Source organism: Giraffa tippelskirchi, chromosome 7, assembly GCF_054371585.1.
Source record: "Giraffa tippelskirchi isolate mGirTip1 chromosome 7, T2T-mGirTip1v1.2.pri, whole genome shotgun sequence".
Taxonomy (NCBI): Eukaryota; Metazoa; Chordata; class Mammalia; order Artiodactyla; family Giraffidae; genus Giraffa; species Giraffa tippelskirchi.
The window spans coordinates 14,131,294-14,157,355 of record NC_137281.1 but is presented as its reverse complement, the minus strand read 5'-3'; the positions used below and the strand labels follow the sequence as shown (position 1 = coordinate 14,157,355).

General features: G+C 49.1%; 2 protein-coding genes across 2 annotated transcripts; one reads left to right on the top strand and one right to left on the bottom strand.

The window, feature by feature from the left end:
- Positions 1-964: 964 nt before the first annotated feature.
- Positions 965-3,133, bottom strand: LOC145512183 (galectin-7-like). The gene is made up of 4 exons (XM_081505816.1): positions 3,081-3,133; positions 2,600-2,688; positions 1,713-1,914; positions 965-1,078 (listed from the first exon to the last, which is right to left on the bottom strand). The coding sequence occupies exons 1-4, from the start codon at positions 3,093-3,095 to the stop codon at positions 965-967; spliced, it is 420 nt and encodes a 139-aa protein (XP_081361942.1). The 5' UTR covers positions 3,096-3,133.
- An 18,851-nt stretch (positions 3,134-21,984) lies between these two features.
- Positions 21,985-24,128, top strand: LOC145512166 (galectin-7-like). The gene is made up of 4 exons (XM_081505789.1): positions 21,985-22,004; positions 22,403-22,491; positions 23,177-23,378; positions 24,015-24,128. The coding sequence occupies exons 1-4, from the start codon at positions 21,990-21,992 to the stop codon at positions 24,126-24,128; spliced, it is 420 nt and encodes a 139-aa protein (XP_081361915.1). The 5' UTR covers positions 21,985-21,989.
- Positions 24,129-26,062: the final 1,934 nt, after the last annotated feature.

The window sequence follows — 26,062 nt, the reverse complement described above, 5'->3', positions numbered from 1 at the left end:
AGACTCTTTGCAACCCCATGGACCGTTGCCCGCGAGGCTCCTCAGTCCATGAGATTTTGGTATTCAGGCAAGAATACCGGAGTGGGTTGCCATTTCCTCCTCCAGATCTTCCAAACTCAGGGATCGAACCCGTGTCTCCTGCATCTCCTGCACTGGCAAGTGGGTTCTTTACCACTGAGCCACCTGGGAAGCCAAGACTTCAGTTCAGTTCAGTCGCTCAGTCGTGTCCGACTCTTTGCGACCCCATGGACTGCCGCAGGCCAGGCTTCCCCGTCCATCACCAACTCCTGGAGCCTACTCAAACTCATGTCCATCACTCTGGTGAGGGCTTGGGCTCCTCCAAACTCCCTCAGTCAACTCCACCGCATTATCACCTGGCTCCTCCCTAAAGTGCAGCAGGAATACGAGTCAAAGCCCCATCCCTACCCTCTCCAAGCCTCCAGGAACAGAAATTGCCCTCGGAGATTCAGGGTCGGACCCACCTGGACCACTTTGTGACCATTAGCCAGTGTCTTTACCTCTTTTTCCTGATAGCTCAGTTAAAGAATCTCCCTGCAATGCAGGAGACCCCGGTTCGATTCCTGGGTCGGGAAGATCCGCTGGAGAAGGGATAGGCTACCCACTGCAGTATACTTGGGCTTCCCTTGTGGTTCAGCTGATGAAGAATCGCCCGCAATGCAGGAGACCTGGGTTCGATCCCTGGGTTGGGAAGATCCCCTGAAGAAGGGAAATGCTCCCCACTAGTATTCTGGCCTGGAGAATTCCATGGACTGTATAGTGCATGGGGTCTCAAAGAGTCAGTCGGACACAACTGAGCGACTTTCACTTCATCTCTCTGAACTTGCTACGCTCGTCTATATGAAGGAGACATTGACACAAGGAAGGCGCACAGATGAGCGACTAAAGACTTTATTTGCCATCCAAGACCCCTGCGCCCGGCCTCCGCCCGCCCTCCTGGGAAGGCTCAGAAGATCTTCACCAACTCCAGCTGCAGGTCCCCGCCCACTTCCAACGTGCGCACGCGCCCTGGCGGGATCCGGTACCGGAAGTGGTGGTATTCAGAGTCTGCGATCACCGCCTGCAGGGGAGAGGAGACAGGGCTTAAGGTTCTCCAGGCAACTGCGGGGTCATTCCCGGCTCGTACCCACGCAGCGTGACCTGGGCACGCACGCAAGCCCGCATTGAGGAAGAGGTCTATTGTTCATTGAAACCCCTTGTCATGAGGATTAAATGCGTTCATTGTTGACACCTGAGTGTTTTTTAAGCTTTGGCAGTGGATGCACTTGCCAGGATTCCTGGATCCATTGCCTTCCTCTGACGCACAGAAAGTGAAGAACAACCCGGGTAATGGAGGGTCTTCAGTGACCACCCCCGGCTGGGACTTATTCTGGGTCCTGACTTCCAAGTCGTCCATTCCCCTGTCCCAGAACTGCTACCTCAGACGCCAGTGGACAGGGATCAAGATAGAGGATATCCACATCTTCGGATGGACACCCACCCTTTGAGCACTTGGCTCTCAGTGTCTCGTCCTTGCCACCCACACACGCCTGCCCTCTGACACTAGTGCGCTTGCGCCGGGGGAGGTGAGGGACTGGGGAGTCCCTCCCCAGCCTTGGCCACGCCTTTGCTCCCAACCTCTGCCAAGGGCCTTCCTGGCCTCGCCAAGGGAAGAGATGTGGGTGTCGGAGCCCGCCCCTGTGGAAGAGACGCACCTTGAAGCCTTCTTCGGTGGCGATGAGGAGCACGTCGAAGGGCTGCCCTCGCTGGAAGGGAATGCCTGAGCCCCGCTCCTCTGTGCCCCAGGTGCCGCGCTCCAGGGAGTTGAAGACCACCGTGGACTCGTCGAAGCGGGGGTTGAAATGCAGGGCGGCATCACTGCCCGGTTCCTCACTGCACAGCAGGTTCACGTAGAACCTGGCAGGTGGTGGAGAAGAAGAACATTGGATAGAGGAGTTACCCTTTGCCAGAGCACATCCATATTTACAGGAACCTGAGAGCCACACCCCAGGGAAAGAGGGGAGGTGGACCGGAGGCCATGGAGCCCAGATTCCAGGGCACCCGAAAACCAGCGGGAGACCTGGACACACATTCACCTAGATCATGGTCACTGTGCTGTGGCCTGGGTCCCCCTCATTTCCAGAGTCTGGGAGATGCCAAGGACTCATGGTCCTGAAGACCAGGGTGCTCCCAGTTCCCAGAGGGCTGGGTCAATACCAGGGACCCCAACATTCCCAGGCACTGTAGATTCTCAGGAATCCTGAAGATCCCCACCCAGGAAGCCCTAGGATTGGTTGCCTAGGCCTCCTACATGCCCAGGGCACCTCTGAATCACAGGTTGTATTTCCAGAGTGGCTGTGGACTTGAACTTGTCATGAGATTGCCCTGGAACCCCCAGATTCTTTGATGTAGGGTCCCCACCTGCACAGTCATGGGACAGACAAGTGAAGACATCAGATTCCAGAAGGGCAGAAATAGGCTGGGGATTCCAAGATCCTGGTGGGCAAAGTTGGCCTGGGGCTTTGTTCTCTGGGCTGTAAAAGTGGGGTTCACTGAGCCTGGAAACCTCCCACCCGTTACCACTGAGGCTCGGGGGTCTCACCTGCCAGCCTTGTCGGGGACTAAACCACGAATTCTCAACACGGTGCCCACTCGGATGCCCTCGGGCAGCGAGGTCTTGTGGGGGACGTTCTGCAGCAGCCAGAGTGGATCATGGAGGCAGAGGAGAGAGACAAGTGGGTCAGCTATGGGGAGAACATGACCAGGACCCAGAGCAGCAGAATCAGAGAGAAGAAAGGGCACGGGAACACCGGAAAGAGAGCCAGGGGCAGAGAGGAGCACAGAGAATCAACAGGAAGATATTCAGAGGGATAGAAAGATAGCAAGTGAGGGGAAACCAATGGGGGGAGGGATGAGAGCATGGGGATGGATTGGATGAACCCAGAAACCACAGCCCAGAACATCCTAGCACACCGGAACACCCACTTTCTCCTTGAAATAGGAGGCCTCAGCCAAGCCCCAGCCCTCTGCCAGTGCAGCCTTGGGTCCAAACCCCCACAAACCCGCACACCCCGAGCACTCACAAAGCTCCCGGCCATGGCTGGAACAGTGGGACAGGCAGTGGCGGTGGTGGGTATGGCTGCTGGGATCTTAAGTAAAAGCAGGGTGTGCCTGGCCCTGGTGACTCACCCTTTCCACACCCACCACCCACACCTGGCACAGACCCTGGCCCTGGGGCCATGCTGGCCCAGCACCCTCTTTCTAGGGCCTCTGATGATGCCCCTGCATCCTGAAGATTCCCAGGTGGACAGTCCCTCCCCTTTGAGCTAATAGTGATAGGAACAGTTAACAATAATAATCCTGACAGCACAGCACACAGCATGGAAGGCTCACTGAGACACCATCCCTCCAGCCCTACCCTCCTGCTGCCTGGTGGAGAGAGAAGACTCTCACATCCATTCCACCATGGAAAATTTGAGTCCTGAGAGGTGAAGGTGTGAGCTGAAACTCTGTACCCTCTCTCCCAGGTTAGGACCCGCTGCCTCTGGCTGAGGATGGGTCTCCCCTGAAATTCCAGTTGATGCTTCTGTAATATAATAATAACCATGGCAACAGGATAATGATAGGAAAAGCAGCTAAGAGGCACAGGATATTCTGCCCAATGGGTCAAAGCTGTATCCTTGGTGCCTAGTGCAGTGCCTGGCACACAGTAAGTGCTCAGTAACTGTGGATGAAAGAAAGAAGAAAAGATAACGAGAACTGCCACTGACAAAGCCTCAGGCCTGCCTAGCATGTGGGAGCGACCACTGATCTCTGACAGGCCACTGAGAGTAGGGCCATGATCACCCTTATCTGACCGATAAGGAAACTGAGGCTCAGAAAGGAGAAGCAGTTTGCTCGAGAAACACAGCTAGGCAGAGCCATGTGGACCGTGTGTCTGGCTGTCCTCATCTCTGGAAGTTCCTCTCTGGTTTAGTCTCCAGGATGCCCTAGTCTCTCTGGCTGTCCTGTGTCTCTGTCTCCCCCTGGCTCTGACTCTCTCTCACGTGTTCCTGTCTGTTTCTCTTCTTTGAGCCTCTCTCCTTCCAGAATTGCTTCCTCTCTCCCACCTGGTGTTCAGGACCAGGGACGGGGTCAGGGGAAGAGGACCACCCCAGAGTCAGATCAAAGGAGATAAAAAAGTGGGAACCCCAGGTCCCTTTCCAGTTCCCACAGCCCAAGACTCCAGGTGGGGAACGCAGGTATGAAGGGTGGGGTGAGAAAGAGAATCCTGAAAAGGGTTTGAGGCTAGAGGCAGATGAGTCCCCCTAGGGTAAAGCAGTTGGAGAGTCATTCTCTATTGACCGAAACTCCAAGACGAGAACAGCAGGACAATAAAGGGAGGAAGCTGGGCTCTGCTCAGACCAGATTATTTCTCATTCATGAAGTCAGGAGACCTCCCTGACCACGCATGCACAAAAAAGGGTCCTTGCAGGCCAATGGGGGAGCAATGTCAAGGAATGCTCTACCCAGACGCCTTTGTGGTAGGATCCATCTTGACCAAGACATATGTGCGCACGCTTCGAAGGATCCTAAGATTATCAAATATGGACTGTGAACCAGGCAAATCAAAGTGATTGGCCAAAGGAAAACCAGCAGAAATGCCCCATATAAATGACTTAAAATGCAATGTGGGCGCCACTCAGGGACTTTCCCTCTGAGTCTGCCCATGTGTCCTTCCACACATGTAGTACTCTTCCTCTTAATAAACACTTGACTTTCTTCACTACTTTCCATCTTTGTGGAAATTCTTTTCCGCAAAGTCGAAGGGCCAGGGCCCTTGTCACTGACCACTGGTGTCATCGCTAGGATCTGGTGCTCTCACCGCTGCAACTCAGCTTCAGTCTCTGGCTGGGAACCCAAGCCCCGCTCCAAGCCATTGCCACCCGAGATCAGGTTCTGGAAGGCAGGGAACAGGGGAGGTAGGGAGCTGAGCAGAAACCCCTCCTAGCAGCTTAGCAGCCCACAACTCCATGTCCCTCTCCCCACCCCACCCACCCTCCCAGTTGGTACCCCACCCACCAGAGGGAGAAGAGGCCTGGGGCCACGCCAAGAATGGAGACTTCGGGGTGGAGACAAGATGACTCAGAAGCTGGTCCACTGCCCTCTGCCTCTCAGGCCTGCCAGCCTCCCTCCAGCCCCATCACCGCACAGGTGGTACAGCTGAGGGTGGGAGGGGGGCAAGTGTCTCAGATAGGGAGGGTGGGCAGCTGCATTTAAGTGGAGCCTGCAGGCACCCCCATTTGGCAGAGAACAAAGTGGGCTTAGAGAGAGCCAGCCTTTCTCCAAGGCCTCATGGGAAGGGTAGGGCCAGCACCTGGTCTGTGTGCCAAAGACACCCCACATCACGATTTTAATTAGAGAGAATAGTAGGGTTTGAGGTGGTAACACCAGCATCTATTTGGGTGGAGACTTTCCAAGAACGATGGGTTCTGTTACTCTGATCCGTAACCGTGTCCCCTTTGTAGGCCTCCTTCCATACATTGCTGTGTATCCCGGTAGCTCATCTTTGTCCTGATTTCTTCATTGTCTCTGGCTGTTTCTTCACATGCTGCCGACCTGTAGGTCCAGACTTGTTTTAGATGTTTGGTCAGATATTTGTATTCAATCTGTTATCAGTTTGATTGCTGGTTCATTTCTCATAATTCAGATATGGGCACCCTGGATGCATTCTTAATCATTTATGTTATCTTCTATCAGTTCCGGAATAACATACTTGGTAGCACTTTTTTCTTCCACTTCTAAATAAGCTGGGCTTCCCTGGTGGCTCAGATGGTAAAGCGTCTGCCTGCAATATGGAAGGCCCGGGTTTGATCCCTGGGTTTGGAAGATCCCCTGGAGAAGGGAATGGCAATCCACTCCAGTGCTCTTGCACATGGAAAATCCCATGGACAGAGGAGCCTGGTAGGCTACGTCCACAGGGTTGCAAAGAGTCGGACACAACTGAGCGACTTCACTTCAAATAAGAGGTGAACGTGCTTATTTCCCAAGACTCTTTTTGTTTTACCAAGCTGTATGTCACATTTATAAATTATCCAGATTTTAACAGAATACTTCCCTGAGTCTTGACAATATACAGACCTGGGCAACCATCACCCCAATTAAGGTTTAATCAAGGCAGCTTGACCCCCTCCACCTGCCCCAGTACACAGTGTCATTCCTTAGCAATTAGGAGCCAACGTGTTCATTTGCCATGAAAATAAAAGAAGGATGCCCAGCAGGCCGAGCGTGCTGACTTTTCTTTCCTTCAGAAATAACTGGAGCAAAAAATAAATATTAATTGCACCCATGGTGGTTATGCAATTAACAATCCCAGGCTCTGTCCATGTCAGCTTCTTGATGACTTCAGGTCAGTTTTCATATTCAGTGAAGATAATTCAGGGGCTGCTTTGGTTTTGTAAATTAGTTTACCAATGAGGAAAGTGACATGTTTTCAAAATCTGACTTTTTTTTTTTAAAGCCCTGCCATGCTTGGCTTGCAGGATCTTATTCCACCACCAGAAACTGACCTTGGACCCTCGGCAGTGAAAGTACCTAGTCTTAACCACTGGACCCTCAGGGACTGCAGGGAACGCTCCCAAATCTGACTCTTCCTGAGCAGTTAAGTCCATTGGATACCTTTTAGTTTTATTTATAAAGATAGTAAGTTGTACCAGTCCAATCACTTGCTAAGGAGGAGAATTTTGGGTCATAGTTGGAGGGGGAGGGGACTGAGGAGCGCTGCTCCCCTAGGGCTGGATCAGCTGGGATTCAAAAGGAACTCGTGAGAAGGGTGCTCAGTAGAGGCTGACCCTCAGGATAGGAGTAAAGGGAGGAGCCCAACCCCACCTGGGAGGAGGTGTTTGTGCTGGGCGAAGGGGCGGCAGGATGAGAGTCGGGGGAGGAAATGCCCGTGGGTGTCATGGATGGAGGCAGGTACAGATTCGGACCAAAGAAATGCACCATGATGCTGAACTGGAATTTGAGGTGTCCTTTTGAACTAATGGCAACCCGCTCCAGTACTCTTGCCTAGAAAATTCCATGGATGGAGGAGCCTGGTGGGCTATAGACAATGGGGTCGCAAAGAGTCGGACATGACTGGGCAACTTCACTTCACTTTGAACTAATGGTTTCAGGAGTTGGGGGTTTTTTTTGAATGGAGTTCTTTCAATTTTTTTTTTTTAAATTTTGTTAAAATAGAAAACCGTGGAATTTACCTTTTTTTTTTTGGCTGCTAGACTTGCAGGATCTTAGTTCCCCAACTAGGGATTGAACCAGTACCCCCTGTATTGGAAGGTAAAGTCTTAAGCAGGGAAGTCCCTTTCAACCATTTTTTAAAAATTTATTTATTTTTAACTGAAGGATAATTGCTTTACAGTATTGTGTTGGCTTCTACCAAACATCAACATGAATCAGTCATAGGTTTACCCATGTCCCTCCCACTTGAACATCCCTCCCGCCTCCCTACCTACCCCACCCCTCTAGGTTGTTACCAAGCCTCGGTTTGAGTTCCCTGAGTCATTAACCATTTTTTAAAGGTACAGTTTGGACTTCCCTGGTGGTCTAGCAAATAAGACTCTGCACTCCCAATGCCTGGGATGCAGGTTCCATCCCTGGTCGGGGAAACTAAGATCCCACATGCCAGGAGGGCAGGGATAGAGGAATAAAAATTTTTTAAATAAATATACAGTTCAACAGCACTAGTGGTAGAGAATCCCCCCGCCAATGCAGGAGATGCAAGAGACACGGGTTCCATCCCTGGGTAGGGAAGATCTCCTGGAGTAGGAAGTAGTAACCCGCTCCTGTATTCTTGCCTGGAAAATCCATGGACAGAGGAACCTGGTGGGCTATAGTCCATGAGGCTGCAAAGATTCAGACACGACTGAACACACACACACACACACACACACACACACACAAATATATTCACATTGAATATCCCAGATGAGGACTTGGAGAGCAATGGAGACAAGAAGAACCTCCCTGGAGGCGGAACCAGAGCCAGTCTTTGGTCTTCATGTCCAGTGGGCTTGATCTATGCCATGGGCCAGTGTCTGCTGCAAATTTCCACACTCGCCTGTTTCTGAATATGAAGCCTCCCCCACCTTAGTATATTGGGTGTCTGGGCCCAGACTCAGTTGGGCTTGACAAAGAGGAATATGTCTTCCACCAAAATCCTGGACTCTGTGTTGGTCAGGGAGCTTAAACGTGTCTGCACTGGACAGGGAGGTGAATGGTCTGGGTGGGGGAAGAACAGTACATGTGAATCTCATTGTAGCCAAAGGGGTGGACTGTAGCAGGGGGCACCTGTTGACCATCCACTTTTATTATCTTTCATTCGTTCTTTCTTCCTTTCTCCCTCCCTCCCTTCCTTATTTATTTATTTATTTCTATTTTTGGCCGCACTGCACAGTCTCCACAGTCACAGCTCTGAGTCTTAATCACTGGACTGCCAGGGAATTCCTATCACTTTCTTTCTTAGTCAAAGACTCTTGACTCAATCCAGGATGGCAATGTGGCTGTTGCATTTCGCAGGGTTCCAGTTACTTTGGCTGTGAAGCCGATTACCATAAAGCTTTGCAGCTTATGATGACCATTGTGTGTGTGTGTGTGTATGTGGCGGGGGGCAGTTATGGCTGCTGTAGGTCAAGAGTGTGGCTGGGGCACATGGGAATGGCTTGTCTTAGTCCATGATGTCTGGGCAACCTCTAGTGCTAGAGGCTGGGATCATCTGGGCCACCTGCACGTAGCCTCCCTAGGAAGCCTGAGCATCCTCAGAGAAGCCGAACTACTTCCATGGCAGCCCAGGGCTCCAAAAGCCAGTGCCCCTTCAGCTAACCTGGTGAAACCTGCCTCTTCGTTTCTTTTTAAAGATTTTTAATTTTTTTTTAATGTTTACATGGTTTGAATGGATATTGATATGATGTGGGCCAATTGCTACTTTATTTACTTATTTATTTTTATCGGAATTTAGTTGCTTTAAAATGCTGTATTCGTTTCTGCTGCACAGCATAGTGAATCAGCTGCATGTTTACATATATCCCCTCTTTTTTGGATTTCCTTCCCATTTAGGTCACCACAGAGCACTGAGTAGAGTTCCCTGTGCTATCCAGCAGGTTCTTGTTGGTTATCTGTTTTACACACAGCATCAATAGTGTAGACATGTCAGTCCCAATCTCTCAGTTCATTCCACCCACCCTTTGCCCACTTGGTATCCACACATTTGTTCTCTACACCTATGTCTCTATTCCTGCTTTGCAAATAGGTTCATCCGTACCATTTTTCTAGATTCCTCATATATGTGCTAGTGTATGATGTTTGTTTTTCTCTTTCTGACTTACTTCACTTTGTATATCACTCCCTAGGTCCATCCATTATTTATAATATATTATAAATAAATAATCTGTTTATTGCTACTTCTGGATTTTCTGTAGGGGCATTATATACTGACTCCCACTCAGTGCCACAGGTGACACTGGTTTAATCCCTGGACTGAGAAGATCCCCTGGAGGAGGAAATGTCAGCCCACTCCAGTATTCTTCCCTGAGAAATCCCACGAACAGAGAAGCCTGGTGGGCTACAGCCCATGGGCGCGATAAGAGTAGGACACGACTGAAGCAACTGAACGGGCACACACAAAGAGGAAGGGGATGTAGCTGTCTTTCATCTCCTCACCTCCTCCTTACTGCTGTGTTCATGTGGCCTCTTACCATTTACCAGCAGACTTATAAAGTCATCAAGGCTAGAGCAGTGTTCAGTGTTCACATTCATGTGACTCTGTTGGCCCATTCTCCAGCCAGCCATGCGGTGTATCTGTGAAGGTTCTCCTTTGTGTATAACTTTATGTTCTCCCTGGAATTAACGATCATCTTGTTTTGTATTTGTTTAGCTTTCTCTGTGCATGCGTGTGTGCTCAGTCGTGTCCGACTCTGCGACCCCATGGACTGTAGCCATCAGGCTTCTCTGTCCATGGAGTTTTCCAGGCAAGAGTACTGGAGTAGGTTGCCATTTCCTCCACCAGGGGATCTTCCTGACCTGGGGATCGAACCCATGTCTCCTGCGTCTCCTTCACTGCAGGAGGATTCTTTACCTCTGAGCCACAGGGGAAGCCCTCAATACTTTCAGATGCACCCCATTTTCTATCAGTTTCACTTTCTTGGAGATTTTGCCCTAAACTGTCCTTTACTCCAGTCCCCTCTTTCCTGGAGCCCCCAGGTAGCTGTCTTTGTGCACAACTGTCACTTCTCAGCCTCCCAGTTTTAGTCCTCGAGAAGCACCCAGTGCCATGGATTCCTGGGCTGGGCTGTTGGGCAGTTCTGAATTCAATGAGTTTCTTCTCTCCTTTTTCAACTCCAGCCTAGGATTCACTTTCTGGAGTCTACTAAGTTACCATATATTGAGTACCTAAATTTGTCTTCTCTCTCTTTTTCTTTGTCCCTGAGGGTTTACACCTTTAAAAAATCCTTTAGGGACTTCCATGGTGGTCCAGTGGCTAAGACCCTGTGCTCCCAATGCAGGGGTTCCTGGTTCAATCCCTGGTCAGGGAACTAGATCCTGTGTACCACATTTAAGACCCAGCACAGCCAAATTAATTAATTAAAATATTTTCTAAAGTCCTTTAAAACATAATGGTTAAGAGCCAGAAGTCTGATATCATTTTTTTTTTTTTTTTGGCTTGGCATCTCCTGACTACATGAACTGAAGACAGTTGCTTTTCTCTTTATCTTGGTAAACCAGGGGTAACAGAAGTCCCTGCTGCATAGATTAGATAAGATTAGAGTGAATGTCGATAAAGTGCCTAGAGCTGTGTGACACACACCAGGATATGCCGTTTGCACTGGAGTGGCTGCTGCTAGTGGGTTTCAGGAAGGGAGTTACATTATACACTATTGCTGTTTAGCATATCATGCCAACCTAGAAGCTTAAAATAACCATTTCCTTTTGCTCAAGGATCCTGTGAGTGAGGAATTCAAATAGGGTATAGTAGGGATGGCTTGCTTCTGCTTCTCAATATCGGGAGCCTTAGCTGGGAAGACTCAGTGGTTGCGGTTGATGTGAAAGCTTGGGGTTGGATCATCTGAAGCCTTATTCACTCTAAAGTCCATCTGTAAGTCGATGCTGGCGCTTGACTGGGATCTAGTTGCATGGACCGGTGGACGTGAATACTTTCCAGATGGCTTGTGCTTCCTCATAATATGGCTGCTCACATAGCATCTCAGGGTTCCAAAAGGACCATCCCAGGTCACAGGATGGCAACCTTTCCTGACACAGTCTCACTTCTGCTGCACTCCGTTGGTTAAAAATAAGTCAGAAGCCCACCCTGACCCAAGCAGAGGTGCTGTAGGATACCCATCCTGCCTCCGTGGGAAAATTGGCAAAGTCATATATCATAGAAAAGCCTGTGGGACAGGAGATAGTCTTGTGGCCATCTTTGGAAGCTAAAATTCATCACATTTCTCAAACTTTTACATATATATGTAAATTTTTATTTATTTATTTTTGGCTGTGCTGGGTCTTCATTGCTGCGAGGGCTTTCTCTAGTTGCAGTGTGTGGTCTTCTCACTGAAGTGGCTTCTCTTGTTGCAGAGCATAGGCTCTAGGGTGTATGGGCTCAGTAGTTTCGGTTCCGAGGCTCTAGAGCACAGGCTCCATGGTGGTGGCGCACGGGCTTAGTTGCCCTGCGGCATGTGCCATCTTCCCAGACCAGGGATAGAACCCATGTCTCCTGCATTGACAGGTGGATTCTTTACCACTGAGCCACCAGGGAAGCCCTCCTTTTTTAAAAAAAAAAAAAAAAAGAAGAAGAAGAAAGAAAAAGAAAAGATTTATTTATTTGGTCTTAGTTACCCTGCGGCATGTGGGATCTTAGTTACCCAATCAGGGATCAGACCTGGATTCCCTGCATTGGGAGCATGGAGTCTTAGCCACTGGGACACCAGGAAAAGTGAAGTCGCCCTTTCCTAGTTTTCTTGCCTACCAGGGCCACAATGCTTGTAGATATTCAAATGACAGCAGATTATGGTCTGCCCATCTCTTGTCTTGCCTGACTGCGTGATCAGACTTTTGTAATGCATTTTGTTATTGTCAGGACTTCCCTGGTGGCTCAGATGGTAAAGAATTTGCCTACAGTGTGGGAGATCCGGGTTCGATCCCTGGATCAGTAAGGAAGATCTCCTGTAGAAGGGAATGGCTAACCCCTCCAGTACTCTTGTCTGAAGAATTCCATGGACAGAGGAGCCTGGCAGGCTATAGTCCACGGGGTCACAAAGAGTCAGAGTGTGACTCTGACACAAAGCGACTGAGCGACTAATACTTGTTATTATCATTGGGAACATTTTTTTCTCTCAGTTAATTGTATATATCTGTAAATTGTTTTACTATAGAGATTATCAACGTGCAAAAGTCGACAAAACATAGGAAAATGAATCTCTCACCCAGCACAACTCCTGGCAAAGCATAGCCAATCTTGCCTGATCTGCATGTGTACCCACCTTCTACCTATTAAAGATAATATTCTTTATTTTTATTTTTGATATACTATTAAACTCAATCTTTTAAAGTGCACAGTATTGCACAGGGAGCTCTGTTAAATATTATGTAACAACCTAAATGGGAAAAGAATTTAAAAAAGAATAGATACATGTGTACTATAACTGAATCACTTTGCTGTATACCTGAAACTAACACAACATTGTTAATCAACTATACTCCAATATAAAATAAAAAGTTTTAAAAACTGCACAATTCGGTGATTTTTGCTATCTTCACAGTTTGTACAAGCATCACTACTATTTAATTCCAGATATCCTATCACCCCTCAAAAGACTCCACATATAATAGCAGTCACTCTCTATTCTCCCCTCCTCCCAGCTTCTGGCAACCACTGTCTCCATGGATTTGTTTTTTCTGGATATTTCCTATGGAATCATGTAATATATGGCCTTTTAGGTCTGACTTCTTTCACTTAGCAGTGTTTTCAAGGGTCATCCACGTTTCAGCATGGATTTATACTTCATCCATTTCTACTGCTGATAATTTTCCATTATGTGGATATACCATATTTATACCATTATTTATAGCATATCCATCATTAGTTGATGGGTAATTGGGATGTTTTCATATTTCGATAATGAATACTTCAACTATTATAAGTAATACTTCCATGAGCATTTTTATTTATTATTATTACTTGCCAGGATGTGCAGCTTGTGGGGTCTTGGTTCCCTGATCTGGAACTGAACCAAGGTTCCAGCAGTGAAAGCACAGAGTCTGAATCGCTGGACTGCCAGGGAATTCCAAATATATAAGTTTTTGTGTAGACATATGTTACCATTTTTCCTTGGGTATATACCAAGGAGCGGGGTTGTTGGTCATTGGGTAAGTTCAAGTTTAATCTTTGGGGAACTGCTAGAGTGTTTTCTACAGCTGCACTTCTTTACATTCCCACCAGCAGGTTAAGAGGGTTCCAGTTTCTTCACATCCTTCTTTAAGAAAGATTTATTTGTTTGATGCATGATACAGGGTGCTCCGGGCTGGTGCACCGGGATGACCCGGAGGGATGGGATGAGGAGGGAGGTGGGAGGGGGGTTCTGGAAGGGGAACACACGTACACCCATGGTGGATTCATGTCAATATATGGCAAAACTAATACAATATTTTAAAGTAAAAATAGATAAATAAATTTTAAAAAAAGAAAGAAATATTTATTTATTTATTCAGCTGTGTAAGGTCTTGTTTGCAGCATGCAGAATCCAGTTCCCTGACCAGGCATCGAATGGCATTGAACTCAGGCCCCCTGCATTGGGAGCTCTGAGTCTTAGCCACTGGGCCACGAGGGAAATCCCTTTCTCCATGTCCTTACCAGTACTTTTTATTATCTATCTTTTTTATTGTTGCCATCCTAGTGGGCTAAAATGATTCTTTTGTAAGATGTTGACTTTGATGTATTAAGTATGTGTAAAGTTTTAAAGAACTTTGGCATATTAAAATACCTAACTGAATAGCCTTGTGATCCCAACTTAAAGTATATAATTGAGTTGTGGTTGGTACTTGTGAATTTTACTTAACAATATTATTTCTAAAAACAGTACTAGGACATTTAAAAGGACTACGGACTACTTAAGATTCATTATATTTTTTCTTCTTTTTTTTTTAAATTGAAGGATAGTTGATTTATAATGTTGTGTTAGTTTCATGGAGAAGGCAATGGCACCCCACACCAGTACTCTTGCCTGGAAAATCCCATGGACAGAGGAGCCTGGTAGGCTACAGTCCATGGGGTCTCTAAGAGTCGGACACGACTGAGCGACTTCATTTCCACTTTTCCCTTTCATGCACTGGAGAAGGAAATGGCAACCCACTCCGGTATTCTTGCCTGGAGAATCCCAGGGATGGCAGAGCCTGGAGGGCTGCCATCTATGGGGTCACACAGAGTCGGACACGACTGAAGCAACTCAGCAGTTAGTTTCATGTCTACAGCAAAGTGATTCAGTGGTAAGTATATGTGCATATATATATGAATATATAGGGCTTCCTTGGTGGCTGAGATGGTAATGGATCCACCTGCAATGTAGGAGACCTGAGTTCGATCCCTGGGTCAGGAAGATCCCCTGGAGAAGGAAATGGCTACCCACTCCAGTATTTTTGCCTGGAGAATTCCAGGGACCCAGGAGCCTGGCAGGCTACAGTCTATGGGGTCGCAAAGAATCAGACACGATAGCGACTAACACTTCCACTGTCATGAATATATATATATATATGAATTCTTTCTGAGATTCTTTTCCATTATAGTTCATTACAAGGTATTGAACATAGTTCCCTGTGCTATACAGTAGGTCCCTGTTGTTCATTTATTTTTAAAAATAATTTTATTTATTTATTTGGCTGTGCCGAGTCTTCATTGCTGCAAGAGGGTTTTTCTCTAGTTGTGGCGAGCAGCGGCTACTCTGTAGTTGTGATGCTCAGACTTTTCACTGCAGTGGCTTCCCTTGTTGCAGAACATGGGCTCTAAGACGCATAGGCTTGGTAGTTGCAGCACGCAGGCTCCAGAGCTCAGGCTCAGTAGTTGTGGCAAATGGGCTTAGTTGCCCCTCGGCATGTGGACTCTTCCCAAACCAGGGATGGAACCTGTGCTCCCTGCATTGGCAAGCAGATTCCTTACCACTGGGCCGTCAGGGAAGCCTTGTTTGCCTATTTTATATGTAGTAGAGTGTATCTGTTAACCCCAAACTCCTAATTCATCCCCCTCTCTCCCTTTCCCCTTTGGTAACTATAAATTGGTTTTCTATGTCTGTGAAGACTCTCTAGATTTTGATATCACTCAAACATTTGGAAACAATTGCAAACTTACAGGTTAGTTGCAAATACAGGATCACGTAAGTCAGTTGCCATAGACAGCCCCACCACCCTCGAATACGCTAATGAGTGTGTGTGAGGGGTAAACAAGGACCCTCACTCACACCCACCAACATCAGGGATTCACCCTAGAGCCCCTACTGCCACCTGACCTTCAGACCCCATTCCAGTTCTGCCTGTGGTGCCACCATGTAGCTGGTAGCAGAGGACCCAGTTCAGAACTTGGCACTGATTTGGTTGTTATGTCTTCTTAGTTTCTGTCCCCTTCAGTCTTGAATAGTTCCTCAATCTTTCTTTGTCTTTCAAGACCTTGACATGTTAGAAGGTTACAGGTTATAGGTTGATGTTTCCTTATCCTTAGATTTTTGGGGGCAGAAGCGTCACTGTGTGCACCTATGAAGCTGCTCACAACCTCCAGGTATCCTGTTGCTGGTGATGTGGACTCTGAACACGTGATTAGTAGTATCTGCCAGGTTTCTCCACCATCAAGTTACCCTTTGGTCTTTGGTCATTAGTAAATACTTCGTGGGGGAGCACTTAGAACTTAATGCAAACATTCTTCATCCCATTTTTTATCGTTTCTGTCCTTTCCTTATGCACATCTGCTACAGACTGAATGTTTGTGTTCCTCCCCCTAAATCCCCATGTTGAAACCTAATCCGCAGTGCCATGGTATTTGGAAGTGGAGCCTTTAGGAGGAGATAAAGGGCTTCCCTGGTAGATCAGAGAGTAAAAAATCTGCCTGCAATGCAGAGACCCAGGTTCAATCCCTGGATCCTGAAGATCCCTTGGAGGAGGGCATGGCAACCCACCCCAGTATTCTTGCGGGGAGAATCCCATGGACAGGGTAGCCTGGCGAGCTACAGTCTATGTGGTCACAAAGAGTCAGACACGACTGAGCAACAAATACACACAAGGTCATGAGACAGAGGCCTTATGAGTGAGAGTCTCTTATAAAGGGACCCAGAGGGTCATCCCTGATGGTCCAGTGGTTAAGACTCCACACTCCCAATGCAGAGGTGCCAGGTTTGATCCCTGGTCAGGGAACTAGATTCCACACGCCACAACTAAAGATCTTGCCTGCCATGATGAAGATCAAAGATCCCGTGTGCTGAAACTAAGACCCGGCACAGCCAAATAAATATAAATCTTAACAACAACAAAAATCCACCTGCCAATGCAGGGACCCAGGGTCAATCCCTGGTCTGGGAAGATCCCACATGCTGAGGAGCAACTAAGCTCTTGAGATGCAACGACTGAAGCCTGTGCTCCTGGACCCTGTGCTCCATCACAAAAAGAAGCCACTGCAGTGAGAGGCCCACACGCTGCAGCTAGAGAGTAGCCCCCGCTCAACACAACCAGAGAAAACCCGCATGTAGCAATGAAGACCCAGCATGGCCAAAAATAAGTAAATAAATAAAAATTTTTAAGTAAATAAAGGGACCTAGGGAGTGCCTTGACCATCTAATCATGGGGGGACTGGTGAGAACCAGGAATCGGGCTCTCAGTAATGATAATGGCACCTTGGTCTTGGACTTCGCAGCCACCAGAACCACGAGAAACAAATTTCTGTTGTTTGTAAGCCAACTGGGTGATGGTATACTTTGTCATAGCGGCCCTAACACAATAAGACAACATCAGTATGGATTCATGGCTTCCTATTCTAGTCATGGTGTTATTATTCAGGAATCTCTTGGTCCCAGATTCAGTCTGTGGGAGTCCTTCAAGTGATTCAAGTGAGTTCATACACCTGCCCCAGATGCCTCATCCTTTTGTAAGCACTTCCTTCTTCTCTGACACTATCAGTTGTTCCCAGTACATCTTGTATGCTCCCTGTCTGAGCCTTGGAAGCAGGCATTTCTACAGTAGTTCCTTCAGTAGAGAAAGATATGGTCCTTAGGAACCAAGATCTGGGTGCCAGTGTGTGAAAAGTGAAAGTGTTAGTTGCTCAGTCGTGTCTGACTCTTTGTGACCCCATGGACTGTAGCCTGCCAGGCTCCTTTGTCCATGGGAGTCTCCAGCAAGAATACTGGGGTGGGTAGCCACTCCCTTCTCCAGGGAATCTTCCCGACCTGGGGATCAAACTCAGATCTCCTGCATTGCAGGCAGATTCTTTACCATTGGAGCCACCAGGGAAGCCTGAGTACAAGTGTGCTCACTGCCATTCAGATGTCTCTGCTCCCAGGCCCTCTGGGGGGACCAGGTGGGAATACAGGAAGACAAGTGTATGTCTACATACGGTAGGGTAGGGAAATTTTTACCTTTATCTTCCTTTTTTATTATTTTCTTTCGGCAAGGCCTGAGAATTAAACTGACATACCAAATCAACACAGGAGGAATGAATACACATTTAAATGTTTTACATGATCCTGAGCCCTCATAAGGAAACAAACACAAAGAAGCAGCTACACCTACAAGTTAAGAACAATGAAAGGAATCGTGGAAAATTAGCTAAACTAATACGTGGGGAGGCTAAAGGAAGATACGAATCTTTTTTTTTTTTGGCTGCAATGGCCATGTGTGATCTTAGTTCCCCCAAAGTGGGAGTGCAGAGTCTTAACCACTGGATTGCCAGGGAAGTCCCAGACGAGAACTATTTTAACAAGGCCTCCCTAGGTCTCACCTTGCTGATAAAATTGTTACTTTCTTAGGGTACAAGTAGAGCATCTTTCACATGGCAGTTTTTATCTCCTGTTTTCAGGAGAAAAGGGGAGATTAGAATGACCTTCCTGTATTTGCTGTTTTTCAAGCGCTGAAAGGTCAAAATAATCCTTATATCAAAGGGCATATTTTGAGTGACATACTTGTCACCTTTCAACACACACAAGTATTTACAACTGACTTTCTGTTTTATGTGTATATAATGCTCATCGATCACAGAGGGCAAGTATGACTCCACTTATACAAGGTACCCAGCGCAGCCAAATTCACAGAGACAGGAAGTAGAATGGTGGTGGTCAGGGGCTGGGGATGGGGAAGAGAAAGTGAGTGTTTAGTGGGTACAAGTTTCAGTTGGGGAAGGTGAAAAAGTGCTGGAGATGTTGGTGGTAAGGGTTGCACAACATGGGAATGTACTTAAGGCCACCGTACATTTAAAAAATGGTTAGAATGGGGGACTTCCCTGGTGGGCCAGCGGTTGAGAACCCGCCTTCCAGGGGACATAAGATCCATTCCTGGTCAGGGAACTAGGATCCCACATGCAGCGGGGCAACTAAGCCGCAACTAACACCTGACTCAGGCAAGAAAATACATAAATTTTTAAAAATACATTAAAAAGAAAAGTCCAATTTGGGGGCATTCCCTCGTGGTCCAGTGGTTAGGACTCAGAGCTTTAACTGTCGAGGGCCCAGGGCAATTCCCAGTCCAGGAATAAGATCCTGCAAGCCCAGTGCATCAAGGCCAAAAAAAAAAAAAAAAAAAAAATTAACAAAAAAAGAAACAAATCAGATTTTCAAAACGTCACTGGGAAGGTAATTTACAAAACCAAAGCAGCTCCTGGGACATCTTCCCTGAGTATGAAAACCAACCCAAAGTCACCAAGAAGCTGACAATGACAGAGCCTGGGATTTTCAATTCCTGGAACCACTGTGGGGACACTTAGTAGTACTTCTCGCCCCAGTTGTTTCTTTTTATTTTTTTGCTCTGGGTCTTCATTGCTGCATGCCGGCTTTCTCTCGTTGTGTTGCTTGGGCTTCTCTTGTTGCGGAGTATGTGGTCTAGAGCTCTTAGTAGTTGCAGCACACATCGCCCCAGTTGTTTCTTTTTTCTTTACGTATTTTATTTTTTAGCTGTGGTGGGTCTTTGTTGCTGCACCCAGGCTTTCTCCATTTGCAGAGAGTGGGGGCTACTCACTAGCTGTGGTGGCCAGCTTCTCATTGCGGTGGCTTCTCTTTTATGGAGGACGGGCTCTAGGCACACAGACTTCAGTAGTTGCAGCACGAGGGCTCTAGAGTGTGGGCTCAGTAGTTGTGACACACGGGTTAGTTGCTCCACGGCATGGGGCTCCTCCAGGACCAGGGATCAAACCAGTGTCCCTTGCATTGCAAGGCACATTCTTAACCACTGGACCACCCAGTTATTTCTGCAGGAGGTGATTCTGGAAGGTGGAAGGAGAGACACACACAGCCTGCTGGGCATCCTTCTTTTTATTTTCATGGCAAATGAACATGTTGGCTCAATACTAAGGAATGACAGTGTGTCCTGGGGCAGGTGGGAGGGTGGGCAGAATTTTTCAGGAGCTAAACCTTGATTGGGGTGGTGGTTGCCCAGGTCTGTATATTGTCAAGACTCATGGAAGTATTCTGTTGAAACCTGGGTGATCTGATTTATGAGTGTGGCATATAGCTTGGGAAAACAAAAAGAGTATTGGGAAATAACTACTTTCACCACTTATTTAGAAGTTAAAAAAAAAAAAAGATACCAAGTATATTATTTCCAAACTGATAGAAGATAATCAACACAGATGAATACCAATGCATCCCACATCTGAGTGATGAGAAATGAACCAGTAATCAAACTGATAACAGACTGAATGCCTCATTTGACCAAACATAAAAAACAAGCCTGGACGTGCAGGTCAGCAGCATGTGGAGAAATATCCAGAGACAAGGAAGAAATCAGAGAAAGATAAGTTATCAGGATACACAGCAATATACAGAATGACATATACAAAATGTACACGATTACTGATCAGAGTAACGGAACCCATCATTCTGGGAAACTCTCCATCCAAACAGATGTCGATGTTATCACCTCAAACCCCACAGTCCTCTCCAGATTTAAAAATACTTTAACTTATTTTATTTTGGATGTGCTGGGTCTTCGTTGCAGAGTATAGGCTTCTCTAACTTCAGTGCCCCAGCTGAGCTGCGACATCTGGGATCTTAGTTCACTGACCATGGTCAAACGCAGGCCCTCTGCATTGGAATTACAGAGTCTTAGCCATTGGACCAACCAGGGAAGTCCTTGTCCTCTCTACTTAAAATCTCCATGAAGTAGGTGTCCTTGGCACACAGATCAGCTCCAGCCCCTGGTGCCGTCCTCCCCATGAGGCCTTGGGGAGAGGCTGGCCCTCTTTAAGCCCACTTTCTCTTCTGCCAAATGGAGATGTCTGTAGCCCCTACCTAAATGCAGTTTCCCACCCTCGCTCCCTGAGACGCTTGCCCCTGCCATCTTCACCAACTGTGCACTGATGGGCTGGAGGCTGGGAGGCTGAGGGTGGTGGATCTGGTTCTGACTCTGCTTGTCTCCACCCGAAGTCTCCATTCCTGACTCAGCCCCAGGCTTCTTCTCCCTCTGCCGGGTGGGGCACCAACAGGAGTGGTTGGGGTGGGGAGATGGAAATGGAGTAGTAGGCTGCCGGGGCTTCTAGGAGGAGTTTCTGCTCAGCTCCCCACTGCCCTGTTCCCTGCCTTCAAGAACCCTCTATCAGCATTCTCCCTCTCACACCACCCTTCATACCTGCATGCCCCTTCAGGAGCCTTGGGCTGTGGGGACTTGGCCTGGGCAGAGGGGCCCACATTTTTCTCTTCCTTGGACTGGGTGGGCGGTGGGTCCTAAGACACCCTTCTCCCCCTCCCCAACTCCCCTCCTTTATCCTGAACACCAGGTGGGAGAGAGGAGGCGATTCTGGGAGGTGAAAGGAGACAGACTCAAAGAAGAGAAATAGACAGGAACTCGTGAGAGACAAACTCAGAGATGGGGAGATCAGACACAGGACAGGCAGGGAGTCTAGGGCATCCTGGAGACTAAACCAGAGAGGAACTTCCAGAGATGAGGACAGCCAGACACACGGTCTACATGGCTCTGCCTAGCTGTGTTTCTCGAGCAAACTGCTTCTCCTTTCTGAGCCTCAGTTTCCTTATGTGTCAGAAGGGTGATCGTGGCCCTACTCTCAGTGGCCTGTCAGAGATCAGTGGTCGCTCCCACATGCTAGGCAGGCCCGAGGCTTTGTCAGTGGCAGTTCTCATTATCTTTTCTTCTTTCTTTCATCCACAGTTACTGAGCACTTACTGTACACCAGGCACTGCACTAGGCACCAAGGATACAGCTTTGACCCATTGGGCAGAATATCCTGTGCCTCTTAGCTGCTTTTCCTATCATTATCCTGTTGCCATGGTTATTATTACATTACAGAAGCATCAACTGGAATTTCAGGGGAGACCCATCCTCAGCCACAGGCAGCGGGTCCTAACCTGGGAGAGAGGGTGCAGAGTTTCAGCTCACACCTTCACCTCTCAGGACTCAAATTTTCCATGATGAAATGGATGTGAGAGTCTTCTCTCTCCACCAGGCAGCAGGAGGCTAGGGCTGGAGGGATGGTGTCTCAGTGAGCCTTCCATGCTGTGTGCTGTGCTGTCAGGATTATTATTGTTAACTGTTCCTATCACTATTAGCTCAAAGGGAAGGGACTGTCCACCTGGGAATCCTCAGGATGCAGGGGCATCAGAGGCCCTAGAAAGAGGGTGCTGGGCCAGCATGGCCCCAGGGCCAGGGTCTGTGCCAGGTGTGGGTGGTGGGTGTGGAAAGGGTGAGTCACCAGGGCCAGGCACACCCTGCTTTTACTTAAGATCCCAGCAGCCATACCCACCACTGCCACTGCCTGTCCCACTGTTCCAGCCATGGCCGGGAGCTTTGTGAGTGCTCGGGGTGTGCGGGTTTGTGGAGGTTTGGACCCAAGGCTGCACTGGCAGAGGGGAGGGGCTGGGGCTTGACTGAGGCCTCCTGTTTCAAAGAGAAAGTGGGTGTTCCGGTGTGCTAGGATGTTCTGGGCTGTGGTTTCTGGGTTCATCCAATCCATCCCCATGCTCTCATCCCTCCCCCCATTGGTTTCCCCTCACTTGCTATCTTTCTATCCCTCTGAATATCTTCCTGTTGATTCTCTGTGCTCCTCTCTGCCCCTGGCTCTCTTTCCGGTGTTCCCGTGCCCTTTCTTCTCTCTGATTCTGCTGCTCTGGGTCCTGGTCATGTTCTCCCCACAGCTGACCCACTTGTCTCTCTCCTCTGCCTCCATGATCCACTCTGGCTGCTGCAGAACGTCCCCCACAAGACCTCGCTGCCCGAGGGCATCCGAGTGGGCACCGTGTTGAGAATTCGTGGTTTAGTCCCCGACAAGGCTGGCAGGTGAGACCCCCGAGCCTCAGCGGTAACGGGTGGGAGGTTTCCAGGCTCAGTGAACCCCACTTTTACAGCCCAGAGAACAAAGCCCCAGGCCAACTTTGCCCACCAGGATCTTGGAATCCCCGGCCTATTTCTGACTTTCTAGAATCTGATGTCTTCACTTGTCTGTCCCATGACTGTGCAGGTGGGGACCCTACATCAAAGAATCTGGGGGTTCCAGGGCAATCTCATGACAAGTTCAAGTCCACAGCCACTCTGGAAATATAACCTGTGATTCAGAGGTTCCCTGGGCACGTAGGAGGCCTAGGCAGTCAATCCTAGGGCTTCTTGGGTGGGGATCTTCAGGATTCCTGAGAATCTACAGTGCCTGGGAATTTTGGGGTCCCTGGTATTGACCCAGCCCTCTGGTAATTGGGAGCACTCTGGTCTTCAGGACCATGAGTCCTTGGCATTTCCCAGACTCTGGAAATGAGGGGGACGCAGGCCACAGCACAGTGACCATGATCTAGGTGAATGTGTGTCCAGGTCTCCCGCTGGTTTTCGGGTGCCCTGGAATCTGGGCTCCATGGCCTCCGGTCCACCTCCCCTCTTCCCCTGGGGTGTGGCTCTCAGGTTCCGGTAAATATGGATGTGCTCTGGCAAAGGGTAACTCCTCTATCCAATGTTCTTCTTCTCCACCACCTGCCAGGTTCTACGTGAACCTGCTGTGCAGTGAGGAACCGGGCAGTGATGCCGCCCTGCATTTCAACCCCCGCTTCGACGAGTCCACGGTGGTCTTCAACTCCCTGGAGCGCGGCACCTGGGGCACAGAGGAGCGGGGCTCAGGCATTCCCTTCCAGCGAGGGCAGCCCTTCGACGTGCTCCTCATCGCCACCGAAGAAGGCTTCAAGGTGCGTCTCTTCCACAGGGGCGGGCTCCGACACCCACATCTCTTCCCTTGGCGAGGCCAGGAAGGCCCCTGGCAGAGGTTGGGAGTAGAGGCGTGGCCAAGGTGGGCAGGGCCTCCCCAGTCCCTCACCTCCCCCGGCGCAAGCGCACTAGTGTCAGAGAGCAGGCGTGTAGCAGTGCCAAGGACCAGAGAGAGAGAGCCAAATGCCCAAAAGGTGGGTGTCCAGTCGGGAGGTGTAGACATCCTGGATCCTATTCCCTGTCCACTGGCGACTGAGGTAGCGGCTCTGGGGCAGGGGAATGGATGGATTGGGAAACAGGGAAAGTGCAGGGTGTGGTCGCTGCAGATCCTCTACCACCCAGGCAGTCACTTCCAATCTGCACGTCGAGGGAGGCAATGAACCCCGGCAATGTGGCCACCACATCCACAGCTAAACCTTAAAAGCACTCAGGTGTCAACAATAAATTCATTTAATCCTCAGGACAAGGGGTGACAGTGAACAGTAGCCATTTCCTCAGTGGGACTCTGGGGCCTGGCTGGGTTCCCTGAGTGTCGAGGTCACGCCGCGTGGATACGAGCCGGGAATGACCCCGCAGTTGCCTGGAGAACCTTAAGCCCTGTCTCCTGTCCCCTGCAGGCGGTGATCGCAGACTCTGAATACCACCACTTCCGGTACCGGATCCCGCCAGGGCGCGTGCGCACGTTGGAGGTGGGCGGGGACCTGCAGCTGGAGTTGGTGAAGATCTTCTGAGCCATCCCAGGAGGGCTGGCAGAGACGGGGCGCAGGGGTCTTGGATGGCAAATAAAGTCTTTAGTCGCTCATCTGTGCGCCTCCCTTGTGTCAATGTCTCCTTCATATAGACGAGGGTAGCAGGTTCAGAGAGGTAAAGACACTGGTTAAAGTCACACAGCAATGCCCTGGCGGGGGCAGGTCTGGGCCTAGATCTTCCAGAACAAGGCAGGCGCTGTCCCTAGAAGCCTAGGGAGGGTCGCGATCTGGTGGGGGTGGGGCTTTGACTCGCCTTCCTGCTGCACTTTGCGGAGCAGCCAGGTGGTAGTGCGATGGGGGTGAGCTGATAAGAGTTTGGAGGGACCCAAGCCCTCCCTTATGGGCTTCCCTGATAACTCAGTAAAGAATCCGCCTGCAATGCAGGAGACCCCGGTTCGATTTCTGGGTCAGGAAGATCCACTGGAGAAGGGATAGGCTCAGTTCGGTTCAGTTGCTCAGTGGTGTCCGACTCTTTGCAACCCCATGAACCACAGCACGCCAGGCCTCCCTGTCCATCACCAACTCCCAGAGTCCACCCAAATCCATGTCCATCGAGTCGGTGATGCCATCCAGCCATCTCATCCTCTGTCTTCCCTTTCTCCTCCTGCCCTCAATCTTTCCCAGCATCAGGGTCTTTTCCAATGAGTCAGCTCTTCCCATCAGGTGGCCAAAGTATTGGAGTTTCAGCTTCAACATCAGTCCTTCCAATGAACACTCAGGACTGATCTCCTTTAGGATGGACTGGTTGGATCTCCTTGCAGTCCGAGGGACTCTCAAGAGTCTTCTCCAGCACCACACAGTTCAAAAGCATCAATCCTTCGGCGATCAGCTTTCTTTATAGTCCAACTCTCACATCCATACATGACCGCTGGAAAAACCATAGCCTTGACTAGATGGACCTTTGTTGGCAAAGTAATGTCTCTGCTTTTTAATATGCTGTCTAGTTTGGTCATAACTTTCCTTCCAAGGAGCAAGCATCTCTTAATTTCATGGCTGCAGTAACCATCTGCAGTGATTTTGGAGCCCAGAAAAATAAAGTCAGCCACTGTTTCCACTGTTTGCCCATCTATCTGCCATGAAGTGATGGGACCAGATGCCATGATCTTAGTTTCCTGAATATTGAGCTTTAAGCCAACCTTTTCACTCTCCTCTTTCATCAAGAGGCTCTTTAGTTCTTCTTCACTTTCTGCCATAAGGGTGGTGTCATCTTCATATCTGAGGTTATTGATATTTCTCCCGGCAGTCTTGATTCCTGCTTGTGCTTCATCCAGCCCAGCGTTTCTCATGATGTACTCTGCATATAAGTTAAATAAGCAGGGATAGGCTACCCACTGCAGTATTCTTGGGCTTCCCTTGCGGCTCAGCTGGTAAAGAATCCGCCTGCAATGCGGGAGACCTGGGTTCGATCCCTAGGTTGGGAATATCCCCTGGAGGAGGGAAATGCTACCCACTCCAGTATTCTGGCCTGGAGAATTCCATGGACTGTATAGTCCACGGGGTCGCAAACAGTCGGACACGACCGAGCGATTGAGCACATATACACACACATACACAAGCCTGCCCTTGGTTCCCCCTTACAGGGGTGTAACAGACCCCCCAATCGGTTCGTCTGCAATCAGGTCCCTTGGGGACCTCAGGTGAGTGAATCTCAGGCTCCCCGCGCGGATCCCCAGCTTCTTGTCTCTCCCAGCTTCCCCCACCTCCAGGCGGCTGCAGGTGTCTTGTGCGGGAAGTGGTTCGGAAGCAAATCGGACTTCGCCTGCCTCCCAGACTTCTGGCAGTCGGGTCGGGACAGGCTTCCGCCCTTTGTGCCCCGGGGCAGAAGCGCACTGGAGCGCCAGCCTCCCCGCGGAGAAGACGGGGGACGCGGAGGGCGGGTCTCCCTTGTCGAGTGGGTCCACACACTTCGTCCTCCT